The 25,026-nt window shown below is 42.2% G+C and overlaps 1 protein-coding gene across 1 annotated transcript in view; it reads left to right on the top strand.

The window, feature by feature from the left end:
* Nucleotides 1-4,048: 4,048 nt before the first annotated feature.
* plk4 (polo-like kinase 4 (Drosophila)) overlaps nucleotides 4,049-25,026 on the top strand; it is a 63,382-nt gene continuing 42,404 nt past the window's right edge. Inside the window, exons 1-2 of the mRNA XM_060851486.1 lie at nucleotides 4,049-4,154; nucleotides 23,640-23,735. Of these exons, the coding sequence (XP_060707469.1) occupies nucleotides 4,122-4,154; nucleotides 23,640-23,735 (129 nt within the window). The 5' untranslated portion in view covers nucleotides 4,049-4,121. The remainder of the gene's footprint in view (nucleotides 4,155-23,639; nucleotides 23,736-25,026) is intronic.

A 25,026-nucleotide genomic window follows, 5' to 3' on the forward strand; every position in this document is an offset into this window, starting at 1 on the left:
AAGGCTGCTCAACAACATTATTTTCAATGACTCCTGATCAGGTGATCATGGCTTGCATGTAGTTTAATATAACATCACCTAGTCCGCAAAACAAAAGCATAAAAAACACGCTCTGTCACACTCTCTTATGTAGAGGTACCAGAAAACCTCCTGTAACAGCTAAGTGTCTTACATTCACTAACTTTGCAAATCTCCCATTGAAGGAGGAAATAAAATGCTTCTAAAGAAAGTGAAAGGATAAATTTTCAACAGAAAGAGAGCATTGGTACACAAAAACCTTGAGTCAACAGCAAAGAACTAAAAAACTATCTGAAAGGATGAAAAAGCAAGCAACTTATCAAAAACTTGTGCTTTTGAAATGGGTTTCCCTGTGTTGTTTTCTTTCATCTTGAAAATTTTTAAAAGTTGCTTTGCAGACTTTGAACTTCTAATCAATTCATAATCAGTATTAATTTTAATTGTGGACTGTCCCTGTTCAATGCATCCTCAGTAGTTTTGATTTGTCTGATCTGTTGTTCTTCCCTCTTCTTGTTAAATTTACTAAAATAAAATTGTTTCGATTCAATGACCTTAAAACTACAAGCCAGAATGATGGAAATTTGAGGTGGTCAAACTATGGTGCAGAGTCAACTGATGCAGTTTGCTTCTTGGACAGTATACCTTGATGGATGATAGGTGGGAAACACCAAAGGGATGAATGAACAGTCCGAGCACTGCAATGTCTAAAAGCATCATAGTGTCTGCGAGAAGAATTTAGTAAGAACTCACGTACTGTCAGACTTTTATTTGAGAAAGTCTGGATGAAGAATTCAAACAGCTGGGGCTGGAATTGGACTTAAGAGGACACAGCAGCCAGCAATTTGTACTGCTGCCAGAGTGGTCTAGTCAACCAAGATTTTATAATGTACATAGCAGGAGTGTTATGCGATATCTTTTAGGAATAAAAAGTGACCTTAACATGATATAATTCTTCACTGGAATGAAAAGTAATCAAATCCAAAACTGGGATCCTACATCTAAACAAAGGAAACATCAAATGTATGAGAATGAGTTGGCTGTTATAGACTAAGAATCTTCATTAAAAGACCTGACTATGGACAAGCACTAATTAGCATTTAAAGAACAAATGCATGCATTGCAGTTATGCATATGGGTGAGAAAACACAGCAAAAGTGGACAATCATGGTTAACAAAAGAAATCAAGGATAACAGTGGATCCACGGGTAAAAAATGAGGTCTGCAGATGCTGGAGATCACAGCTGAAAATGTGTTGCTGGTTAAACCCCCCTCGACCATGACCCCACCTCCCACCACCAAACCATCATCTCCCAGACCATTCATAACCTCATCACCTCAGGGGATCTCCCATCCACCGCCTCCAACCTCATAGTCCCACAACCCCGCACCGCCCGTTTCTACCTCCTGCCCAAAATCCACAAACCTGACTGCCCCGGCCGACCCATTGTCTCAGCCTGCTCCTGCCCCACCGAACTCATCTCCGCATACCTCGACACGGTTCTGTCCCCTTTAGTCCAAGAACTCCCCACCTACGTTCGGGACACCACCCACGCCCTCCACCTCCTCCAGGATTTTCGCTTCCCCGGTCCCCAACGCCTTATTTTCACGATGGATATCCAGCCCTCCGCTTCTTCCTTTCCCGCCGCACCAACCAGTACCCTTCCACTGACACCCTCCTTCGACTGACTGAACTGGTCCTCACCCTGAATAACTTCTCTTTTCAATCCTCCCACTTCCTCCAAACTAAAGGAGTTGCCATGGGCACCCGCATGGGCCCCAGCTATGCCTGTCTCTTCATAGGATATGTGGAACAGTCCATCTTCCGCAACGACACTGGCACCACCCCCCACCTTTTCCTCCGCTACATCGATGACTGTATCGGCACGGCCTTGTGCTCCCACGAGGAGGTTGAACAGTTCATCAACTTTACTAACACCTTCCATCCCGACCTCAAATTCACCTGGACTGTCTCAGACTCCTCCCTCCCCTTCCTAGACCTTTCCATTTCTATCTCAGGCGACCGACTCAACACAGACATCTACTATAAACCGACTGACTCCCACAGCTACCTGGACTACACCTCCTCCCACCCTGTCCCCTGTAAAAACTCCATCCCATATTCCCAATTCCTTCGTCTCTGCCGCATCTGCTCCCAGGAGGACCAGTTCCAACACCACACAGCCCAGATGGCCTCCTTCTTCAAGGACCGCAGATTCCCCCCCAGACGTGATCGACGATGCCCTCCACCGCATCTCCTCCACTTCCCGCTCCTCCGCTCTTGAGCCCCGCTCCTCCAACCGCCACCAAGACAGAACCCCACTGGTTCTCACCTACCACCCCACCAACCTCCGTATACAACGTATCATCCGCCGTCATTTCCGCCACCTCCAAACGGACCCCACCACCAGGGATATATTTCCCTCCTCTCCCCTATCAGCGTTCTGCAAAGACTACTCCCTTCGTGACTCCCTCGTCAGGTCCACACCCCCCACCAACCCAACCTCCACTCCCGGCACTTTCCCCTGCAACCGCAGGAAATGTAAAACTTGCGCCCACCTCCTCCCTCACTTCCCTCCAAGGCCCCAAGGGATCCTTCCATATCGGCCACAAGTTCACCTGCACCTCCACACACATCATCTATTGCATCCGCTGCACCCGATGTGGCCTCCTCTATATTGGGGAGACGGGCCGCTTACTTGCGGAACGCTTCAGAGAACACCTCAGGGACACCCGGACCAACCAACCCAACCACCCCATGGCTCAACACTTTAACTCTCCCTCCCACTCCACCGAGGACATGCAGGTCCTTGGACTCCTCCACCGGCAGAACATAACAACATGACGGCTGGAGGAGGAGCACCTCATTTTCCGCCTGGGAACCCTCCAACCACAAGGAATGAACTCAGATTTCTCCAGTTTCCTCATTTCCCCTCCCCCCACCTTGTCTCAGTCGGTTCCCTCAACTCAGCACCGACCTCCTAACCTGCAATCTTCTTCTTGACCTCTCCGCCCCCACCCCACTCCGGCCTATCACCCTCACCTTGACCTCCTTCCACCTATCACATCTCCATCGCCCCTCCCGCAAGTCCCTCCTCCCTACCTTTTATCTTAGCCTGCTTGGCACACTCTCCTCATTCCTGATGAAGGGCTCATGCCCGAAATGTCGAATTTCCTGTTCCTTGGATGCTGCCTAACCTGCTGTGCTTTAACCAGCAACACATTTTTAACAGTGGATCCAAACAGGAATCATATAAAGTTGCAAGAAGATGTAGCAAGCCTGAGGACTAAGCAATTTAGAATTCAGTAAAAATAGGGTCAATACATTGAATTAAAAAGGGAAAAAAAACTTGCAAGGAAGATAAAAGTAGGCTGCAAGAGCTTCTATAAATCTATAAACTGTTAAAGATCATTGAAGACAAATGCCCTTGCAATCTGAAAAGGAAGCGTTGGTAGAAGAACAATAAAATGACATTTCGATCTAACAACTTAAACAATAAGTTTTCCAACAATAATTAAGAAGCGAGAATCAGCCCACCAAAGCATAAAGACCTTCTCCAACAAAACCTCACTCTCCCTCAGCAACACGATATCTACACCAAATAATTTTATTGATTAGGGAAAGAAAGTTACAACCATTTCTGCCTTACTAAGCTTTTAAATGTCAAGCACAGCTGTCTTACTCTTCTTATACAAAGATCAACCCCAAAGCCAAAACCGTGCTACAACAATGTGCATCCCGCTTCATAAATGTCCCTCAACACCATTGTCGGTGCCGTCGATCTGCGCATGCGCCACTCGACGGACCAAGTCACATGATACAATACCATCATAAATACTTATTGAAAAGTCCAAAATCCAAGTCAAACATATATCTTCATGCACCCTAATTTTTTTTATCATTACTTATTATTTTAGAAATTGTATACTTTTGTTTGTTGTCCCTCGGCGTCTCCGCCCATCGATGACGTCAGCAGAGCCTCGTTGTGGGTGTAAACGGCGGATTTTTTGAAAATGGGGGGATTGTGTTTCGAGGTGAATGGCGTGAAGGGGCCTGTGTTTGAGTAGTTACTCCGTGCCCGGGAGAGGGGGCGGCGGTTAACGGGATGGCGACCGTCTGCATCGGCGATACGATAAAGGTAGTGACCGTCGTTGTTGTTGGTTCGTTTCAATGTATTAGTGAGAGTTATATTTCGGATTAGCCTAAGCAGCACCGGCCTGGACCTCAGGCAGTCCGTTCCTTGGGCTTTCTCTTCATCGATTGTTGGTGGCAGGTTCTGTTCCGTGTCCCGGGCTTGTCTGTAATATCGTGTTCTGGTGAGGAGTCACAAATAACACTCTCTCTCTCTGACCATGCTCCGCGGAGGTTTGTTTTGTTAATCCCAGGAGTTGGGGTGGGCCGTGTGCCTGATGTCTCCGGAAGCTTCAGTCATCAAGCTCGCGAGCAAATCACACAACTTGCTGGTTGTTTTTCTGTAAAAAGTAATCACTATCTCCGTTAACTCTAGAAAATTTGTCAAAAGAATTGGCACTTGTCGGATACTAGTTGTCTTGTTCGTGACGGTGATTTTGTCTTTTTTTTTGTCTGAATACCTTATTTATGCTATTTTGAGCAGATAGTCAACCAGCTTGTGTGGACTGGGTTAAGATTTAGGTCATTAGTGCAAATTCTTAGATATCAATGAACCGGTGAGTTTGGTTTTGATAAACTCGCAGTTTCTGGGTTTTTTTTGAATGCCAGAATTGGTCATGCTTTACATTAAATATGTGATACAAACTGAGATCGCTTGCTTGCCGATGAAATGTTAAAATGATACTATTGTATGTGATAAAACTCAATATATGCCAGTGTAAGACATTAATAAATTGCTATCAACTTAGCCAGCCTAGGTCACTTTTTTTTAAACTACAGCCGTAATGAGAGCATTGGGATTGTCCTTCCTCTCTCAGTCCATGCGTCAATTTTATCCACGCAGCTGACATTTCTCCTTTTTAAAATATTGCTTTTTAAACCAATTTAATTTTCGTATGGTGAGGTTGCTGAATTTTTGTTTCTATTGATTTGCACTTAGCTAACTTTTCTTCTCCTTGTCTGTCAAATCGTAAGTCAGGAATGTAAAGTTTACTACAAAGGTTCATTCCATTTGTCTTGTTATCCATCTGACTGGTTCTGATCAGGTGTTAGAATTCCTGCATTCCAAAACATGGTGTCTTTCAATCCTCTCAAGAGTCTAATGTTTTCCTTAGTATTTTTAAGTTCCATATGGATGTTTTTATGGTATACGGCTACTATTTAGTTGTCTCTTACTCCTATTCTGACCTGGATTTCATTCCTGGATGTAACTTTGGTGTTTATGAATGTGGAAAGGTACTTGAAATTGTACACTGCCTCTGTCTTGGTACTTTCAGTCATGACTTGCCCATTACTTTGCATGTATTTGGAAAGGCAAGGACTAATTAGGGATAATCAGCATGGCTTTTTGAATGGGAATTCATGTCTCATGGACTTGATTTGTTACTTGTCAAAAAACTCAGGATTGAGGGCAAAGCGGTGGATGTGATCTCGATAAACTTCAGTAAGGTGTTTGTCAAGGTTCCCCATGGGAGACTGGTTAGCAAGGTTGTATCTCATGGAATACAGGGCAAACTGTATTTGGATACAACTGACTTGAAGGTAAAAAAAGAGGATGGTGGTGGAGGGTTACTTTTCAGACTGGAGGCCTGTGACCAGTGGTGTGCCACAGGATTGGTGCTGGGTCCACTTATTTATATAAATGATTTAGATGTGAACATAAGAGGTATAGTTAGTAAGTTTGTAGATGACACCAAAATCGGAGATCATAGTCATAGAGATGTACAGAAACAGATCTTTCGGTCCGACTCGTCCATGCAGACCAGGTATCCCAACCCAATCTAGTCCCACCTGCCAGCACCTGGCCCATATCCCTCCAAACCCTTCCTATTCATATACCCATCCAGAAGCCTTTTAAATGTTGCAATTGTACCAGCCTCCATCATTTCCTCTGGCAGCTCATTCCATATATGCACCACCCTGTAAGCAAAACGTTTGCCCCTTAGGTTCCTTTTAAATTATTCCCCTCACCCTAAACCTATACTCTCTAGTTCTGGACTCCCTCACCCCAAGGAAAAGATGTTGTCTATTTATCCTATCCATACCCCTCATGATTTTATAAACCTCTATAAGGTCACCCTTCAGCCTCTGATGATCCAGGGAAAACGGCCATAGCCTATTCAACCCCTCCTCCAACCCTGGCAACATCCTTGTAAATCTTTTCTGAACACTTCCAAGTTTCACAACATCTTTCTGATAGAAAGGAGACCAGAATTGCACGTAATATTCCAACAGTGGCCTAACCAATGTCCTGTATAGCCGCAACATGACCTCCCAACTCCTGACCGATAAAGGAAAGCATACCAAATACAACCTTCACTGTCCTATCTACCTGCGACTCCACTTTCAAGGAGCTATGAACCTGCAATCCAAGGTATCTTTGTTCAGCAACACTCCTTAGGACCTTACCATGAAGTGTGCAAGTTTAGATTAGATTACTTACAGTGTGGAAACAGGCCCTTCGGCCCAACAAGTCCACACCGACCTGCCGAAGCGCAACCCACCCATACCCCTACATTTACCCCTTACTTAACACTATGGGCAATTTAGCTTGACCAATTCACCTAACCCGCACATCTTTGGACTGTGGGAGGAAACCGGAGCACCTGGAGGAAACCCACGCAGACACGGGGAGAACGTGCAAACTCCACACAGTCAGTCGCCCGAGTCGGGAATTGAACCCGGGTCTCAGGCGCTGTGAGGCAGCAGTGCTAACCACTAAGTGCTGCCCACTAAGTCCTACTAAGATTTGCTTTCCTAAAATGCAGCACCTCACGTTTATCTAAAATCTATTCCATCTGCCACTCTTCAGCCCATTGGCCCATCTGATCGAGATCCTGTTGTAATCTGAGGTAACCTTCTTCGCTGTCCACCACACCTCCAATTTTTGTCATCTGCAAACTTACTAACTGTACCTCTTATGCTCACATCCAAATCACTGATATAAATGATGCAAAGTAGTGGAAGCAAAGAAGGTTATCAGATTACAACAGGATCTTGATCAGATGGACCAATTGGCTGTGGAGTGGTAGATGTAGTTTAATTTAGATAAATGTGAGTTGCTGCATTTTGGAAAGTCAAATCAGAGCAGGACTTGTTTGCTTAATGGTACAGTCCTGGGGAGTGGTACTGAACAAAGAAACCTTGGAGGGCAGGTTCATAGCTCTTTGAAAGTAAAGTCACACAAGTAGGATAGTGAAGAAGGCATTTGGTATGTTTTCCTTTATTGGTCAGAGCATTGAGTATAGGAGTTGGGAGGTCATGTTGCGGCTGTATAGAGTCATAATCATAGAATTGTATACAATTTTGGTCTCCTTCCTATAGGACGGTGCTGTGAAACTTGAAAGGGTTCAGAAAAAATTTACAAGAATGTTGCTAGGGTTGTAGGATTTGAGCTATAGGGAGAGGGTGAATAGGCTGGGTGCTGTTTTCCCTGCTGTGTTGGAGGCTGAGGGTTGACCTTATAGAGGTTTGTAAAATCACGAGGGGCATGGATAGGATAAATAGATGAAGTCTTTTTCCTGAGGTGGAGATGTCCAGAACTAGAGGACATGGGTTTCAGGTGAGGGGGAAACCTTTAAAAGTGACCTAAGGGCGACCTTTTCATGCAAAGGGTGGTGTGCCTATGGAAGTGCCAGAGAAGAAGATAACGAGAATCCAGAGAAAGTATATTCCTGTCAGGGTGAAGGGAAAGGCTGGTAGGTATAGGAAATGCTGGATGACTAAGAAAATTGAGGGTTTGGTTAAGAAAAAGAAGGAAGCATATGTAAGGTGTAGACAGGATAGATTGAGTGAATCCTTAGAATATAAAGGAAGTAGGAGTATGCTTCAGAGGGAAATCAGGAGGGCAAAAAGGGGACATGAAATAGCTTTGGCAAATAGAATTAAGGAGAATCCAAAGGGTCTTTACAAATACATTAAGGACAAAAGGGTAACTAGGGAGAGAATAGGGCCCCTCAAAGATCAGCAAGGCGGCCTTTGTGTGGAGCCACAGAAAATGGGGCAGATACTAAATGAGTATTTTGCATCAGTATTTACTGTGGAAAAGGATATGGAATATACAGACTGTAGGGAAATAGATGGCGCATCTTGCAAAATGTCCAGATTAGAGGAGGAAGTGCTGGATGTCTCAACGGTTAAAGGTGGATGAATCCCCAGGACCTGATCAAGTGTACCCGTGAATTCTGTGGGAAGCTAGAGTTGTGACTGCTGGGCCTCTTGCTGAGGTACTTGTATCATTGATAGTCACAAGTGAGGTGCTGGAGGATTGGAGGTTGGCAAAAGTGGTGCCACTGTTTAAGAAGGGCGGTAAAGACAATCCAGGGAACTATAGACCGGTGAGCCTGACCTCAGTGGTAGGCAAGTTGTTGGAAGGAATCCTGAGGGACAGGATGTACATGTATTTGGAAAGGCAAGGACTGATTCGGGATAGTCAACATGGATTTGTGCATGGGAAATCATGTCTCACAAACTTGATTGAATTTTTTGAAGAGGTAACAAAGATGATTGAGGGCATGGCAGTAGATGTGATCTATATGGACTGCAGTAAGGTGTTCGACAAGGTTCCCCATGGGACACTGATTAGCAAGGTTAGATCTCATGGAATAAAGGGAGAACTAGCCATTTGGATAAAGAACTAGCTCAAAGGTAGAAGACAGGGGGTGATGGTAGAGGGTTGTTTTACTGACTGGAGGCCTGTGACCAGTGGAGTGCCACAAGGATCGGTGCTGGGTCCTCCACTTTTTGTCATTTACACAAATGATTTGGATGTGAGCGTAAGATGTACAGTTAGTAATTTTGCAGATGACACCAAAATTTGGAGGTGTAGTGGACAGCAAAGAGGGTTACCTCAGGTTACAACAGGATCTGGACCAGATGGGCCAATGGGCTGAGAAGTGGCAGGTGGAGTTTAATTCAGATAAATGCGAGGTGCTGCATTTTGGGAAAGCAAATCTTAGCTGGACTTATACACTTAATGGTAAGGTCCTAGGGAGTGTTGCTGAACAAAGAGACCTTGGAGTGCAGGTTCATAACTCCTTGAAAGTGGATTCACAGGTAGATAGGATAGTGAAGAAGACGTTTGGTCAGAGTACATGTGTTGGGAGGTCATGTTGCTGCTGTACAGGACATTGGTTAGTCCACTGTTGGAATATTGCGTGCAATTCTGGTCTCCTTCCTATTGGAATGATGTTGTGAAACCTGGAAGGGTTCAGAAAAGATTTACAAGGATGTTGCCAGGGTTGGTGGATTCGCGCTACAGGGAGAGGCTGAACAGGCTAGGGCTGTTTTCCCTGGAGTGTCGGACGCTGAGGGGTGACCTTAGAGGTTTACAAAATTGAGGGGCATGGATAGGGTAAATAGACAAAGTCTTTTCCCTGGAGTCAGGGAGTTCAGAACCAGAGGGCATAGGTTTCAGGTGAGAGGGCAAAGACATAAGAGAGCTAAGGGGCAATATTTTCACGCACAAGGTGGTACGGGTATGAAATGAGCTACCAGAGGAAGTGGTGGAAGCTGGTACAATTGCAACATTTAAAAGGGCCAGTATATTAATAGGAAGGGCTGGAGGAATATGGGTCGGGTGCTGACAGATGGGACTAGATTGGGTTGGGATAGCTAATCGACATGGATGGGTTGGACTGACGGGTCTATTTCCATGCTGTACATCTGTATGACTCTAAGTGGTGGAGGCTGGTACAATTGCAGCATTTAAAAGGCATTTGGATAGGTATATGAATAGGAAGGGCTTGAAAGGATATGGGGCAAGTGCTGGCAAATGGGCCTAGATTAGGTTAGGCATGGACAAGTTAGACCAAAGGGTCTGTTTCCATGCTTTATTACTTTGAGTCCAAAAGTGTGGTGCTAGAAAAGCACAGCAGGTCAGGCAGCATCTGAGGAGCAGGAGTGTCAACATTTCGGGTGTAACCCTTCTGGCCCAAAAGAAGGGTTACTACGAATCATTCACTTTCCCACTCCTTTTCCTATTATTGTTTAGAGTCTAATATTTAATTTATGCTCTGTTCAGAAGGCTCACTATCTTTGACTGGCCCGTCCGTAGTTTTTAACGGTAGCCATGAATGTGCAATCATCTGCACACTTAATTACATTTTTCTAGACATATGATGCAACAACCTTTTTCTGTATCGCCATCCTCTGTATGTTCTCCTGAGAGCATTAGTAACATGGAAGGTACAGCGCTTGCCTGCTTGATTTCCTTTTTAACCTGGAATTAGCTTGTGTGCCCATCACCACCTCTTTCCTGAAGCATTCTTATCTAGCTCCTGTATTTGCCATGCAAGAAATTTGGGACTGCCAAAGTCTGTTGCTTCCAGAAAACATCATGCTGACCAGTGTTGAAAGTTTCTTTTTAAAATGGTCCAACAACATGAGCAGAAACTGGGCTTCCCATTTATTCTCGTTTCACTGATTGTTTTGAGCACAAGCAGTTTATTGTACTCTTTCAAGGAATGAAGCAAACTGCTCATCTGCTACTTTTATTTGTATGATGGGGGAGTTTCTGATCAAGAAGTTAGAAGCAGGGTTTCAGAGACTTAGCCTTGCAGTTTTACAGTGCAGAAAGAGGCCCTTTGGCCCATTGTCAGCATTGGTGATCAAAATCCATCCATTGTAAATCCCATTTTCCAGCACTTGGTTCATGGCTTTGTATGCTATGATGTTTCAAATGTTCATTTAAGTAATCCATAAATATCTGAGTGTTCCTACCTCGATCACCCTTTTAGGCAGCGAGTTCAAAATACACTCAACCCTCTGGGTGAAAGATACTTCTCTCAAATTTCTATTACACCTCATTATTCTTATCTTAAAACTCTGCTCCCTGCTTATTGGCCCTAAAGGGAAACATTTCTCCCCTGTCTGTCCTATGTCCATCAAAACTTTGTACACCTTAATCAATTTCCCCCCTCAGACTTCCTGCTCTAAGGAAAACTACTCTGCCTGACTTGTCTCTGTCAACAGCTAAATCGTTCCAGCATAAGTGATGTCCTAGTGATTCTCCTCTGCACCCTCCCTCATACAATCGCAACCTTCTCATATCCTGGTCCCCACATTTGTTCCCTGTACTCCAGATCTGGCCTAACTAATGGTATATGAAGCTTCTTCATAGCCTCTTTGCTCGTATTCAATACAGCAATTACTAAAGGCAAGTATCCCATATACCACAGTAGACACCTTATTCTGTTCTCTTGCCTGAAAGAATCTGTGAACATGTGTTCCTAGGTCTCTCCGATTCTCTGTACTTCCTAGCACCTGACCATTCGATGTGTACTCCTTTGCATTTTGGGAGAATTAAATGCATCACTTCGCTTTTCAGGATTAGCCTATCTATACTGTTGAATCCCTACAGTGCAGAAAGAAACAGATGGGCAGCAGGGTGGCACAATGGTTAGCACTGCTGCCTCACAGCGCCTGAGACCCGGGTTCAATTCCCACCTCGGGCGACTGACTGTGTGGAGTTTGACATTCTCCCCGTGTCTATGTGGGTTTCCTCCGGGTGCTCCGGTTTCCTCCCACAGTCCAAAGATGTGCAGGTCAGGTGAATTGGCCATGGTAAATTGCCCATAGTGTTAGGTAAGGGGTAAATGTAGGGGTCTGGGTGGGTTGCACTTCGGCGGGTCGGTATGGACTTGTTGGGCCAAAGGACCTGTTTCCACACTGTAATGTAATCTAAAAAAACAGATTGGCCCATCAAGTCCGCAATGTCTTCCAAAGAGCATTCTGCTCACACTCGACCTATTCAACTACCCCTGTAATCCCGCATTTACCATAGGCATTCACCTAACCTGTGTATCCTTGGATTGTGGGAGAGAAACGAGCACCTGGAGGAAAGACTCTGGGAGAGTGTACACACAATTGCCGAAGGCTGGAGTCGAACCCAGGTTCCTGGTACTGTGAGGCATCAGTGCTGACCACTGTAGTCTGAAGCTTCCTCCTCATTGTTTACCATGTCATTTGCAGACTTACTGATTTGATTCCTATCCTGATTATTACTGTACACAACAAACAAAAGAAACCGAGCACAAACACTGTGGTATGCCACTGAATACAGGCTTCTGTTTATAAAAGAAAACAGCCGCTATTCTTTGCTTCTTGCAACTCAGCCAATTTTTGATCCAATTTACCAAATTACCTTGGATCCCACGGGCATGTAACTTCTCAAGCAGCATAGCTTTACATAATAGCAGACTGAAGTCCATATAGAAATGCACTATCCTTATCATCTTCATATTGAATGGTGGACCAGGCTTGAAGAACCAACTGACCTGTTTTGCATCTAGTTTTGATGTTTCAACCTATCCATTTGGTCAACTCAAAATTCAGTCAATTTATTAGACATGAGCTCATCCTTGCAAAGACATGCTGATTATACCTGATTAATCCTTAGCTTTCAAAGTGGGAATTAATTCTTTCTTTGTCAGAAATTTTCCAATAGTTTCTCTACTGCAGATGTTCAATTCATGGACCTATATTTTCGTGACTTATCCCTGCCATCTTTCTTGAACAATGGTATCACATCAGCTGTCCTCTACACATCTTGTGGCCAAATAATTTTGAAAATTAATGCTCCTGCAATCTGCTTCTTTGTCTTCCATAGTAGTTTGGAATTCATTTCATCTGTGGCTGAAGATTACCTGTTTTTAAGCCAGCTGAAGTCACTAATACATCCTGCCTCTCCTTCCCCAATTTCTTAATACCTACGCTGTCCCTCTTTACAATGAATGCAGAGGCAAAGTATCTCCTTCAAGACAAAGATCCACACAAATTACCACATTGGTCCCCAACAGCCCTACGTTTTCCCTGAATGTTCTCTTGTCCCTAATATAATGATTTTTAAAAGCTCTTGGACTTTCCTAAAAGTTGCCTGTCAGTAATTTTGCATGTCCACTTTTTGCTCTCCTAATTTTTATTTTAAGTAAGCCCCTGCATTTCTATACACTAGAGCACTTACTGTTTCGAGCCTCTGGTATATACCATGAGTCTCCTTTTTGTTTTCCCTTTGTCCAATTCTGCTCATCACTTTCCATTCATGGTTCTCTGACCCACCCATCATCTTTTAAGGGAAGATGTTGGTGCTGTATGTACTCTGTTGTCCCTTTTTTTAAAATTTTTTTTAAATGAATGTCTCTCACTGCTCTGGCTTTTCCTGGAAGTAGCTGCTATCTTTTCAATTTGGCCAGATCCATCTTATTAAAATCAACACACACACTATAGGTGATTTTCCTCTGTGCTGCAGTGTATTGGCTCATTGAAATAATGTTCTGATGCAGCTTCATTTGTGGGTGTTGGGATGATTGCTTCTATAGTTCATTACTTGGTCTGTACGTGTTGTTTTTCTGTAAACGCTGGTTTGAAGTTCCCCATTGGCTGTTTGCTCTACTGTGACATCTAGGAATGTTGTTTTCCTCCTCTTTTTAGTGAATCTAATGCCAGTAAAAAGGTATTATTGATGGTCTTAAAGGTTTCCTCTAACTTGTTTCATTTAGTGATGACAAAGGTGTCATCCATGTAGCATATCCAGAGTTTGGGTTGGATGATTGGCAGCGCTGTTTGCTCAAGACTCTGCATTACTGCCTCTGCTAAGGACAACAACCTACAGACAAACCAATGGAACACCCATGGGATCTCCGATATCAGGGTTCTTAGCAGAGGCAGTAATGCAGAGACTTGAGCAAACAGCTCAACTGCAGACATTGAAGTATTTACTGAGTAATGCAAATCTTGTGTGCTAACATCACATCCTGACCACAATAAATCAAAGCTTAGTAAGGATTCCTTTCCTACCATCCTGCAAATCTAATTGGTGTATCGTTCACTGAACTTTGTTTTTTTTTAAATATAAGAATCACATTGGCTTTTTGTCAGCCCTCTACCACCATTCCATATTTTAAATGCATGTAATAGTGCCTTTCACATCTCTTTAAACTCTGGACGTATATGAACTCTGAAACAGAGGATGTGATCTTTGATTACTCCTCACTTTGAATCTTGAATGTATTTAATTTTTTTTTTGTTTTCTTTTCCTCACATTATTTCAGGTTACCATGGAAGCTAAAATAATGTAACTAATCTTTCATGTCATTATGCACAAGTTTGTTTCTATCCCTTAGTATTGCTATCTTGATTTTTCTGTCGCGACAAGATAACTTTTACATTGCTTAGTGACACAGTTTTGTAATCTTAACTTTTTTGACTCAGCTGTCTTTTTATTTTTGTCTGCCTTTTTTGATTTACTACTTGTTTGTTTTTTGCATTCATGTCACTTTTAAAATCTATTACTAGTTATGTCTAATTATTGGATTTTCTCCTGAATCCTACTTCTTTGTTTTCCATTGTTGTTCTATCAATTCTTTTTTCCAGTTTGTTTTTCCTAATTTCATTCTCATCGCCTGAAAGTTATCATTACTTTTTTCCAATTTGTTACTTTGTCCCTTGAATCTTGTATTCATGATCTCCAAGATTAAGGTGATCAAATAATTGTCCCTTGCTCTTGAACCACATGGGGAAGCATGTTTTGCAATAATTGCACATGGAGTAAGGTACAAAATTTCAAAGTAAGATCAATGATTTTTTTAAAAAATTGAAAGTCTAATGAGTTCATGGATTGATAATTTGCTGAAATTGCTATTGCTTTGTTTTGCACAAATGAAAAGGTACTTAATTCTGTAGTTCACTTGCAGATTGGATGCTTGGTCAGAGGAATAAAAGTAATGCAGAATGCTAAAATTGGGAAACAGTAGTTCCAAATAACTTCACAAAGACTCAAAATGAGCTCAACTCCGTTATACCTTTTTGACTGAGCTGAAGAATAATGGGTATTAACAAATTACATGCAAAACAAACTGGAAAGAAATGCACAGAATGCCTTAATGGAAGCCTGGCATTTGATCCTGTGGTTGCAAGTAGGAAAGCCCTCTGCCAGTCCAGAAAATGATCCAGCAGGCAGAAAAATCTTATGTATTAAGACACAAGGACTTAGCAGTCCCAGGGGTTTGATGTTTGATCTTCATCGATTTGTTCATGGCATTTAGGGTGCTATTACTTCCAGTTCTGAAAATGGACCTTTTTCTGTGTTGGGGTGCAAAATGTTCATTCAGAACTTCAGCCATGCCCTGTCTCCATGGTGAGTTTCTTTTTTCAGTTTTTAACCGGTTTTATTTTAATCTATCTTTTGTAATGTATGTAGAAGACTTCAGTTTCTGTTCTAGTATTCAGCACATTCTTTAGCATGCTTTTCTTCCCTTTTTTTAAATTTCTCCTGTTCTTGTATTCTGCTGGCTTTCTCTACATATGATCACAGCTGATGCTAATACTGAACAAGTCTCATCCCAGAGTAAAACCTGGCTTTATAAGGTGTCTGTGAATGTTGCTTGGCTAAACAAGTGTTTGAGAGTTGGGTGAAAACAGGGAGTTGGGTGAGATACTGCCTGGGCAAAGCTGAAAGCCTGAGTGTGGTGCTCCGTTTCAGTCTAGGCAGTTCAGAAAATGATAGTCCCAACAGAAACAGCCAACTGGAAAACCTACCTCTAAGAGTATTTTCTCACAGTTTTTAAAGCATAATGTATTAACTTAAATAATGATAGGAACTTTTGATTATAATAGAGGTGTTTTGAAGTGAAGGAAGATCCCTAGCTTGCTTTGTGCCTTCAAGGGAGTAAGTAGCTGCTTCTAGAGAGAAGTAATGACAGGACCCCTCAGACCTGTGGTATTCGTTTTTTGCACAGTTTGCAAGTAAGAGACACTTTCAGTGTCCCTGACAACTACATGTGCAATAATTGTCCATCTGCAGCTACTGGCTAACCATGTTTTGGAGCTGGAACTGCAGTTATTCTCAGACTCACTGGAGCATCTTCAGTGCTATCGTAGAGAACACAACTTAGTGAGCTGGCCTCACAATTGAGGGAATACACATGCCGAAATGGAATGGGTGACCGTGAGGCAAAATGAAAGGCTCAGGATGGAATTGCAGGAATTCCCTGTGGTTATTCCCCCATCAAACAGATAGATATACCACTGTTGATACTGTTCTGGGGGAAGGCCTCTCTGGGGAAAGAATAACATCAATGGAATTCATGGCACCACGGGTGCTGTATGGAATGGGAGGAAAACCAGCAACATGGCTATCGTTATAGGGAATTCAATATTAAGGGGTACAGACAGGTGCTTCTGTGTTTGCAGACATGAATCCAAGAACGTATGTTGCCTCCTGAGTGCCAGAATGAAGGCGTCCTCCAAGCAGTTTTGAAATATTTTGGAGTGGGAAGATGAAGACTTGAAAGCTGAGTAACAGAAGTTGAGAGAAGCTAACACGCAAGACCTCAAATGTAGTAATTTCAGTATTCCACATAGTGCCATGTTCTAGCAAGAGCAGGAATAAGAGGATAGATCAGATTAATGTATGTATGGCTGGAGAAAGGGTAAACAAGCAGGAGGCTGGAAGAACACAGCAAGCCAGGTTAGCATCAGGAGGTGAAGTCAACATTTCGGGTGTATCACTTCAGAAAAAGTGAACTCAGGAGGGATTTAGATTCTTGAGGCATTGGAACCATTTTTGGGGAAGATGGGACCTGTAGAAGTCTGCCTAGTTATACCTAGGTAAAACTGGGACAAATATCCTCATTGCTGCTGCCAGTTCCTTTTGGTGAGGTTTTAGAAATATGAGAAGGAAATGGGAACCAAAGTGACTGTTTTGCTTTGGGTCAGATTCAGATCAGGAGATTGGAGGTAGAGCATTAATGTAGTCAGTGACTCGGAAAGACAAAATTAGTAAGCATTTCAACAAGGGAAACTGGGGTTGACCTGTTTTTCTACTTCAATGTAGGGAGTATTGCAGACAAGGCAGATATGCTAAGGGCACAGATAAGCACATGGCTGCATGACATTGTCGCTATGATGGAAAACTGGCTAAAAGAGGGGCAAAAATGGCAGCTCAGTACCCATGGATATGACGTTTTCAGACAAGGGGTGACAAAAGGAGACGGTGTAGCGAGTATTGGTTAAAGAATCAATGATAGTTGAGAAGGGATGAGAAATTAATTTCCAATCTTCACCAGACACCAGTGAAATACTTGAGCAATGCAACTGTGGTTCATATGTTCAAAAAGGGTACAAAGAAAATGCTGAACAATTATAGGCCTCCTAGTCTGACTTTAGTGGGCTAAAGTTAGAATCAATCTTCTGAGGTTGGCTAAACTGTGTCACTTGGAAAGACATGGGATAGCCAACATGGCTTTAAGAGCAGGTCATGCCTTGGAAATTTGATTGACATCTTTGAGGGTGTGACAACAAGGAGAATTGTCAAGGGTAGCGCAGTGGATTTTGTCTTCTTGGACTTCAGTGAGGCATTTGACATGATGAACTAGATCAAAAATGTAAAAGCCATGGATACAGGGTAATGTCAAATTGGATCCAAAGTTGGCTTAGTAGCAGGAAACCAAAAAAGGTAATGTGAATGGAAAGCTGTTTCAAGTTGTTCCACAGAGCTTGGTGTTAGGATGTCTGTTTGTTGTATACGATAACAATCTGGAATTGAATGTGTGCGACGGTGCAATTGGAGACATTTGCAGATGACACAAATTGGCCATATAGAGGATAATTCAGCTCCCAAATGATATTGGTGGATGTGATCTGTTTTGGCTTCAGTAAGGAGTTCGGCAAAGTTCTTTTAAGGTAGACTGATCCGCAAGGTTAGACCTCATAGAATACAGGGAGAACTACCTATTTGGATGCAGAACTGACTCGAAAGTAGAATACAGGATGGTGGTGGAGGGCTTCTTTTCAGGCTGGAGGTCTGTGACCAGTGGTGTGACACCAGGATCAGTGCTGGGTCCACTGCTTTTTGTCATTAACATAAATGATTTGGATGTGCATATAGGAGGTACAGTTAATAAGTTTGCACATAACGACATCAAAATTTTGGAGGTGCAACCTTCGATGTTCACTACCTCAGTACAACAGGATCTTGGCCCATCTGATCAATGTGCCCAGGAATGGCAGATAGAGTTTAATTTAGATAAATGTGAGGTGCTGTATTTTTGGAAAGGCAAATCAGGGCAGGACTTGTACAATTAATGGTGAGGTCCTGGGAAGTGTTGCTGACCAAAGTCCTTGGAGTACAGGTTCATAGTTACTTGAAGGTGGAGTTGCAGGTAGATGGGATAGTGAAGGAGGTGTTTGGTATGCTTTCCTTTACTGGTCAGAGCATAGAGTATAGGAGTAGGAGGTCATTGGTTAGGCTACTTTTGGAATATTGCGTGCAATTCTGGTCTCCCTCCTATAGGAGGGATGCTTTGAAACTTGCAAGGGTTCAGAAAAGATTTACAAGGATGTTGCTAGGGTTGCAGGGTTTCAGCTGTAGGGAGAGGTTGAATGTCCTGGGGGCTGTTTTCCCGTCTGAGGCAGAGGTGTGACCTTTTATCGAGGTTTAAAGAGGGGCATGGATAGGGTAAAAGGACAGGGTCTTTCCCTGGGGTGGGGAAATCCAGAGCTAGAGGGCAATGGTTTAGATGGAGGGGAAATTTAAAAGGCTCCTAAGGAACAAATCTTTAATGCAGAGGATGGTATGTGTATGGAATGAGGTGCCAAAGGAATTGGAGGTTGGAACAATTGCAACATTTTAAAAGGCATCTGGATGGGTACACAAGTAGGAATGGTTTAGAGGGACATGGGCCAAGTGCTGACACATGGGACTAGATTAGTTAAGAATGTCTGGTTGGCGTGGATGAGTTTTTGTGCTGTCTATCTCTGACTCTATAGTAGATTGGGCAGGAATGTGGCAGATGGAGTTCAACTGATAAGTGAGGTAATGCATTTAGGGAGGTCAAAGTTAAATGGAAAGCAATAAATGAAAATATATTGAGTGATAGATAAAGGCAGTGGAAATGCTCTCCTTCACTGGCAGAGGCATAGAATGTAAAAGAAAAGCGGTAGAATGATGAAACTACAAGATACTAGTGAGGCCACAAGTGGAGTATTGTGTGTAGTTCTGGTCACCACATTACAGGAAGGACAAAATTTGCTCTGGAGAGAGTGCAGAGACAGTTGACTAGAATGGAACCATTGGGGTTGGGGTTGTAACAAAGGCTGAGGTAGTGATATGATTGAGTATACAACATTGTGAGGAGTAGACGGGAGGAACTTGTTTCCCTTGGCAGAGTTCAAAAACCATGTGTCTTGACTTGAATCTAAGTGGTAGAAAGTGATGGGTGTCGTGTCTGGAATTTGCTACCTTGCGATGGAGATAGAGACCATTTTTTTTTTTAAAGTACTGCATTTCGACCTCCAATGCTGTGTGCATGAAGATCTGATTAGAAAAGGCATCTGGGTGTCTAGGTCAGCATGCTCAAGATGAACTGAATAGCCCCCTTCTGTCCTATATCATTTCTATAGTTCACTGCTTCTATAAATTTAACTATTGTAGTTGGTTGTTGAACATGTTTACACATTTTTAACAAAAGAATGTAAGTTTATTATACGAAAAAGAAACCAAGCTGGAAACTGTTTAGGAAGATCTTAACGTAAATGTTTTTTTAAAACCGTTTCAAACCTTCCCCAGCAGTATCCTTTTATTGATGCTCAGTCCAGTGAAGTAATACTCCTATCTTTAATTGTTCAATTTCTAATTTGCCTATCTCTCATTGATAATTTCTTTCCTGCTCCTGTGGTTTGAACTTCCCTTCAGCTCGAACAGCTTGAAAGCTTGTACACAAATTCACAGCTTCAAGACTTCTCAAACTCTGTCCCAATTTGGAGATTCTAAAAACTAAGCTCCCCCATTCTGGAGATTTTTGTTTTAAACAGAATAACATGGTACTGTTTTTCTGCAATGAGCCCAGTAAATTCTCCTGGTTTTATTAAACTAAACTCAAAAGAAAAACTAGTGCTCCTAGTCTGTTTTCCTTTAACATTGTGGATATCCTGCTAAGCACTTAATTTTTATCTTTAGTTCATTATTCCAACTTTTTTTTAATAAAAATCTTTTTATCGAACTGGAAGCATGCATCGAACTTATCTCCACTTTAAAGTCCAAATGGTAAAGCCTATGCACTTTTATCATATTGCATAGCTCAACTCGGATGTTTTAATCAAAAGCTTTCCTTTTCCTGTTTCATTTTAATCTTTCTTTAAAATCACTTGGGGATTTACTTCACATACTAAAGTCGCACATTAAAGCTACAGTAGATAAATTATGTCTCAAAGTTTTACATTGGTCAGTTACTGAATTAATTACTCATTTTTGCTTTCAATCCATCTATTGTCATTCAGTTTTGAAGTTGAATTTTGCCCTCTTCCAGTTAACTATCTTTGAACATTGACGAGCCCTTCAGCCCTCTGTTTTGCTGGCCTTCTATCCAACTCTAAGATCAGACTAACCTACAAACCTCTATTGTTCTACCTTCCATGTGCCTATCCAAGAGTCACTTAAATGTCCCTAATGTATCTGACTCTGATTGCTGGCAGTGCATTCATGCACCCACCACTGTGTAAAGAACCTACCTCTGACATCTCCCCTAAACCTTGCTCCAATTACCTTAAAATTATGTCGCATCATGATAGACATTTCAGCCAGAGGCAAAAGTCTCTCGACCTTTCTTCATAAGACATGCTCCCCAGTCCAGGCAGCATTTTGGTAAATCTCCTCTGCAATCTCTAAAGCTTCCACATCCTTCCTATAACAAGGCAACCAGAACTGAGCGCAATGTTCCAGGTGTGGTCTCACCAGGACTGTGTAGAGCTGCAACATAACCTTGCAGCTCTTAAACTCAATACCTCTGCTAATGAAAGCTAACACACCATATATCTTCTTAACAACCCAATCAACTTGAGAGATCAATGAACATGGACCCCAAGATCCCTCTGTTCCCCACACTGCCAAGAATCCTCCTTTTTAACCTTGTATTCTAGATTCGAATTTGATTTTCCAAAGTGAATGACTTCATACTTTCCAGGTTGAACTCCATCTGCCACTTATCTGCCCAGTTCTGCATCCTGTTAATATTCCGTTGCAACCTATAGCAGCCCTCCACACTATCCACAACTCCTCCAACCTTTGTGTCATTGGTGAACTTACTAACCCACTTTCTCATCGAGGTCATTTACAAAATTCATGAAAAGCAGAGGTCCCAGAACCAGTCCCTGTGAACGCCATTGGTCACTCAGCTCCAGGCTGAATACTTTCCATCTACCACCAACCTCTGCTTTCTATAGGCCAGCCAATTCTGTACCCAGACAGCCAGATTTCCCTATATCCCATGCCTCTTCACTTTCTCAATGAGCCTACCATGAGGAACCTTATCAAATGCCTTGCTGAAATCCATATATGTTACATCCACTGATCTACCTTTGTTTTGTGCCATTCTCAAAGAATTCAATAAGATTTTGTGAGGCATGAACTGCCCTTCACAAAGCCATGCTGAATATCTCTAGTTAATCTATAGTTTTTCAAGTAATCGTAAAGCCTGTCTCTCAGAATCCACTCCAATACTTTGCCCACCACTGATATAAGACTGACTGGTCTGTAATTCCCAGAATTATCACTATTCCCTTTTTTTGAACAAGGGAATAACATTTGCCATCCTCCAATCATCTGGCACTACTCCAGTAGACAGTGAGGATGCAAAAATCATTGTCAAAGAAATAGCAATCTCTCTTCCCTCACTTCCTGTAGTAACCTAGGGTATATCCCCTCTGGGGATTTATCTTTTTGTTGTTTGAAATTTTTCAGCACATCCTCCTTTCTAACATTAACCTAATCGGTCTGTTTCACATCGTCCTCCAGAAACATCAAAGTCCCTCTCAGTAGTGAATACTGAAGCAAAGTATTCATTGAGACCCTTCCCCTACATCCTCTGACTCCAGGCTCCACTATCCCTTGTCGGTCCTACCCTCACTCTGGCTATCCTCTTTTTTTCCTCACTAAAGTGTAGAACACTTGAGTATTTTCCTTAATCCCACCTGAAAACTTTCATACCCCCGTCTAACTCTCCTAAGTCTGTTCAGTTCCTTCCTGGCTACCTTGTAACTCTTTTTAAAGCCCTGTCTGATCCTTGCCTCCTCAACCTTAAGTAAGCTTCCTTCAGCTTTCTTGTCAAAAGTCAAATATAAATTTGACTACTTTTTCCTTGTCCACACAGTCCTATATTAGCAATTTCTACTAACAATTTCAGATTTATTTTTCAATTTCCTCAAATTACAAAATATCTTGACAAAGATCACAATCCAACAACACTTTTTTTTCCAAGCTTCCTTCAACTTGTTCCTTGTTCTTGTATATTTATTAGTGTCTCTAAAAATACTAAACTTTTTTAAAGGACCCCTAATCTGCTTGCTGCTTCTCATCATGCTGGGTGACCACTGACCTTTCAGAATGCATTTTTAACTGCAGTCCCAGGACAGAAGGTAACACAATGGGTGCAGAACTTTCAGGGTAGAGTTGGAATACAGCACTTTTGCACTCTGAAGCCAATGTAGGAAAGAAATCGAAGACTATGAAGGCAGGGTTTATTTAAAGAGCAAGACCTTCAAAAGGTGTTGGTCTGTAGATTACTTTCAATGCCACATTCTGTTGAATATGGGAGCTCCGAGGTGAATAGACGATCAACTTAATATACAATGATTAGGGCATATCTTAATTTGATTCCTGAGAGGTCACATTTAAAAATGCACCAGAAGTCATTCGGGTCCTTTGACAAAAGTTGTGAAGCAACACTGAAGAAATTTCAATTTACTTATTGAATGGCCAATGTGTTCGGAACCCCTGGATAATTTTTTAAAAATTAAAATGAAGGAAATTATTAACCAGTATGTAGGATTGCGTGCGTACGGTGGAGCCTAATGCGAGACAGAAGATTAGAGACTAGGTAGTTCCAATTATTAACAAAAAACTTTAGCACTTTTTTAAAATCTGCAAATAAAAGGATCAAGTTACGAAAAAAAAGGCAATTCACATTCCAATGAGAGCCACATGATGATCCTTTATAATTGACCTTTTTAGTTAAGGTGGCAGTTTATATTTGGTAGTAAATATTAAATAACGACAGTTGATGTTTCGCTTGAAGAGCTTGTAACTAGACCTAACACTGTTGCTTGGCGATGAGAAGCCGTTATTTAGGTTGTAACGCGGGAATAAAGCCGGGCTTGCGTTTGAGTGACACGCAGATTGCCTTTGGTTCAGTTTAATCGTCAGCTGGCTGGTAATGCAGTCAAACGAATTGTGTCAGAGTTCCTGCTGGTAGTTTCAAAATGTTCGATCGAGTGTTGAATTACGTTTTCTTAAAGTGCAAGTATGGGGTCTCGGGCGATGTGAGGATGTCAGTTACAGATGGCGAGAACACAATCGAGGTGAGCAGGTTGGAGCACTTACGGAGCTGTTTAACTGTTAGACATGGTTTAATCGTTCCACTGCATCGGGGTGCTGTAATCGTTGAGGGAAAAGGTGCTGCTAAAATCGACACTTAATTAATCTTAAATGTTTCTTTTACAGGACTTCAAGGTTTTAACGCTCTTGGGAAAGGGTTCGTTTGCATGTGTTTACAGAGCAAAATCTGTCAGTACAGGTCTGGAAGTAGCGATAAAAATGGTAAATTTACAATGATTTTTAAATTTGCCTAATGTAATCTTATTGTCTATCAATGATAATGGAGTACTTACTGCGTTGAAAATTAAGTATTGATTTTAAACTGCCGAGGTAAAGATTGATTTTTGAAAATTGTTATAGATATCACGATTTGAAACCAATACCTGAACAGCAAGAAGCAATTATACTCATTGAAATATATTTTCTTAAATATAGTAATCTTGTATAAACAGAAATTGCTTTGAGCTTTCAGCTTGAAACTATATAACCATCATAACTTGTCACCTTCCTGGGCAATGCTGCTTGAAACTGTCATTGCTTTCCAAAACAAATCTAAGGTCCATACTCCAAACTGCTCATTCGTTAACCTCTGTGTTTCCTCCTCAGAGGAATGATTTTCTGACTGAGATCAGTGCTGATTCTTCACATTGCAGTTTGTGATGTCCTTCACAACAGCTTATCACTATTTGTATTCAAGCACAGGCCTTTCACCATCACCTCCATTTTGCACCCCCACCACAACCACACCTTTCTACCCTGATGCTCATGACCCCATAGTCAACTCCTTTCAGGCAATAGTTTGCCTTGCCCCTTCTCCACCGTTGTCACCTAAATCCCAAAAGAATCCATCATTTGTTCTGCTCCTGCCAATTTACATGCTATCCCTTTTTGAGGTATAAGGCATGGGTCAGCTGTCATAGTCATTTGAGATGTACAGCATTAATTATAGAAAAGAGACGGTTTGCACCTTTAATAGGTTGGGGACCAGTATTCTGGCAGGTAGGTTTGCTAGTGCAACACAGCTGCGTTTAAACTAAATATGGGGGAGGGGACAAACTGGAAGTTTAAGAAGGAAATTGAAGGGAAAGTTAGAACAAGGGAAGTCAATGAAGCAGACAACTCAAAGGGATCATGCCTTAAGGCTGCGTGAAATAGAGGTTGATAGGAAGGGTGAGGGCAGTAACAAATTAAAAATACTATATATGAATGCACGAAGTATTAGAAATAAGATGGATGAACTTGAGGATCTTTTGGAAATTTGCAGCTACAATATTGTGGGGATAACTGAGACCTGGCTTCAAGTAGACAGGCCTGGGAAGTGAATATTCAAGGCTATACATGCTATCATAAGGACAGATTGACAGGCAGAGGGGGTGGCGTGGCCCTGTTGGTAAAGGATGATATTCAGTCCCTTGCGCGGGGGGGACCTAGAATCAGGAGATGTAAAGTCAGTATGGATAGAGCTGAGAAATTCTAAGGGTAGAATCTCCCTCTTGGGAGTTATCTACAGCCC

This window comes from Hemiscyllium ocellatum, chromosome 36 (genome assembly GCF_020745735.1).
Source record: "Hemiscyllium ocellatum isolate sHemOce1 chromosome 36, sHemOce1.pat.X.cur, whole genome shotgun sequence".
NCBI lineage: Eukaryota > Metazoa > Chordata > Chondrichthyes > Orectolobiformes > Hemiscylliidae > Hemiscyllium > Hemiscyllium ocellatum.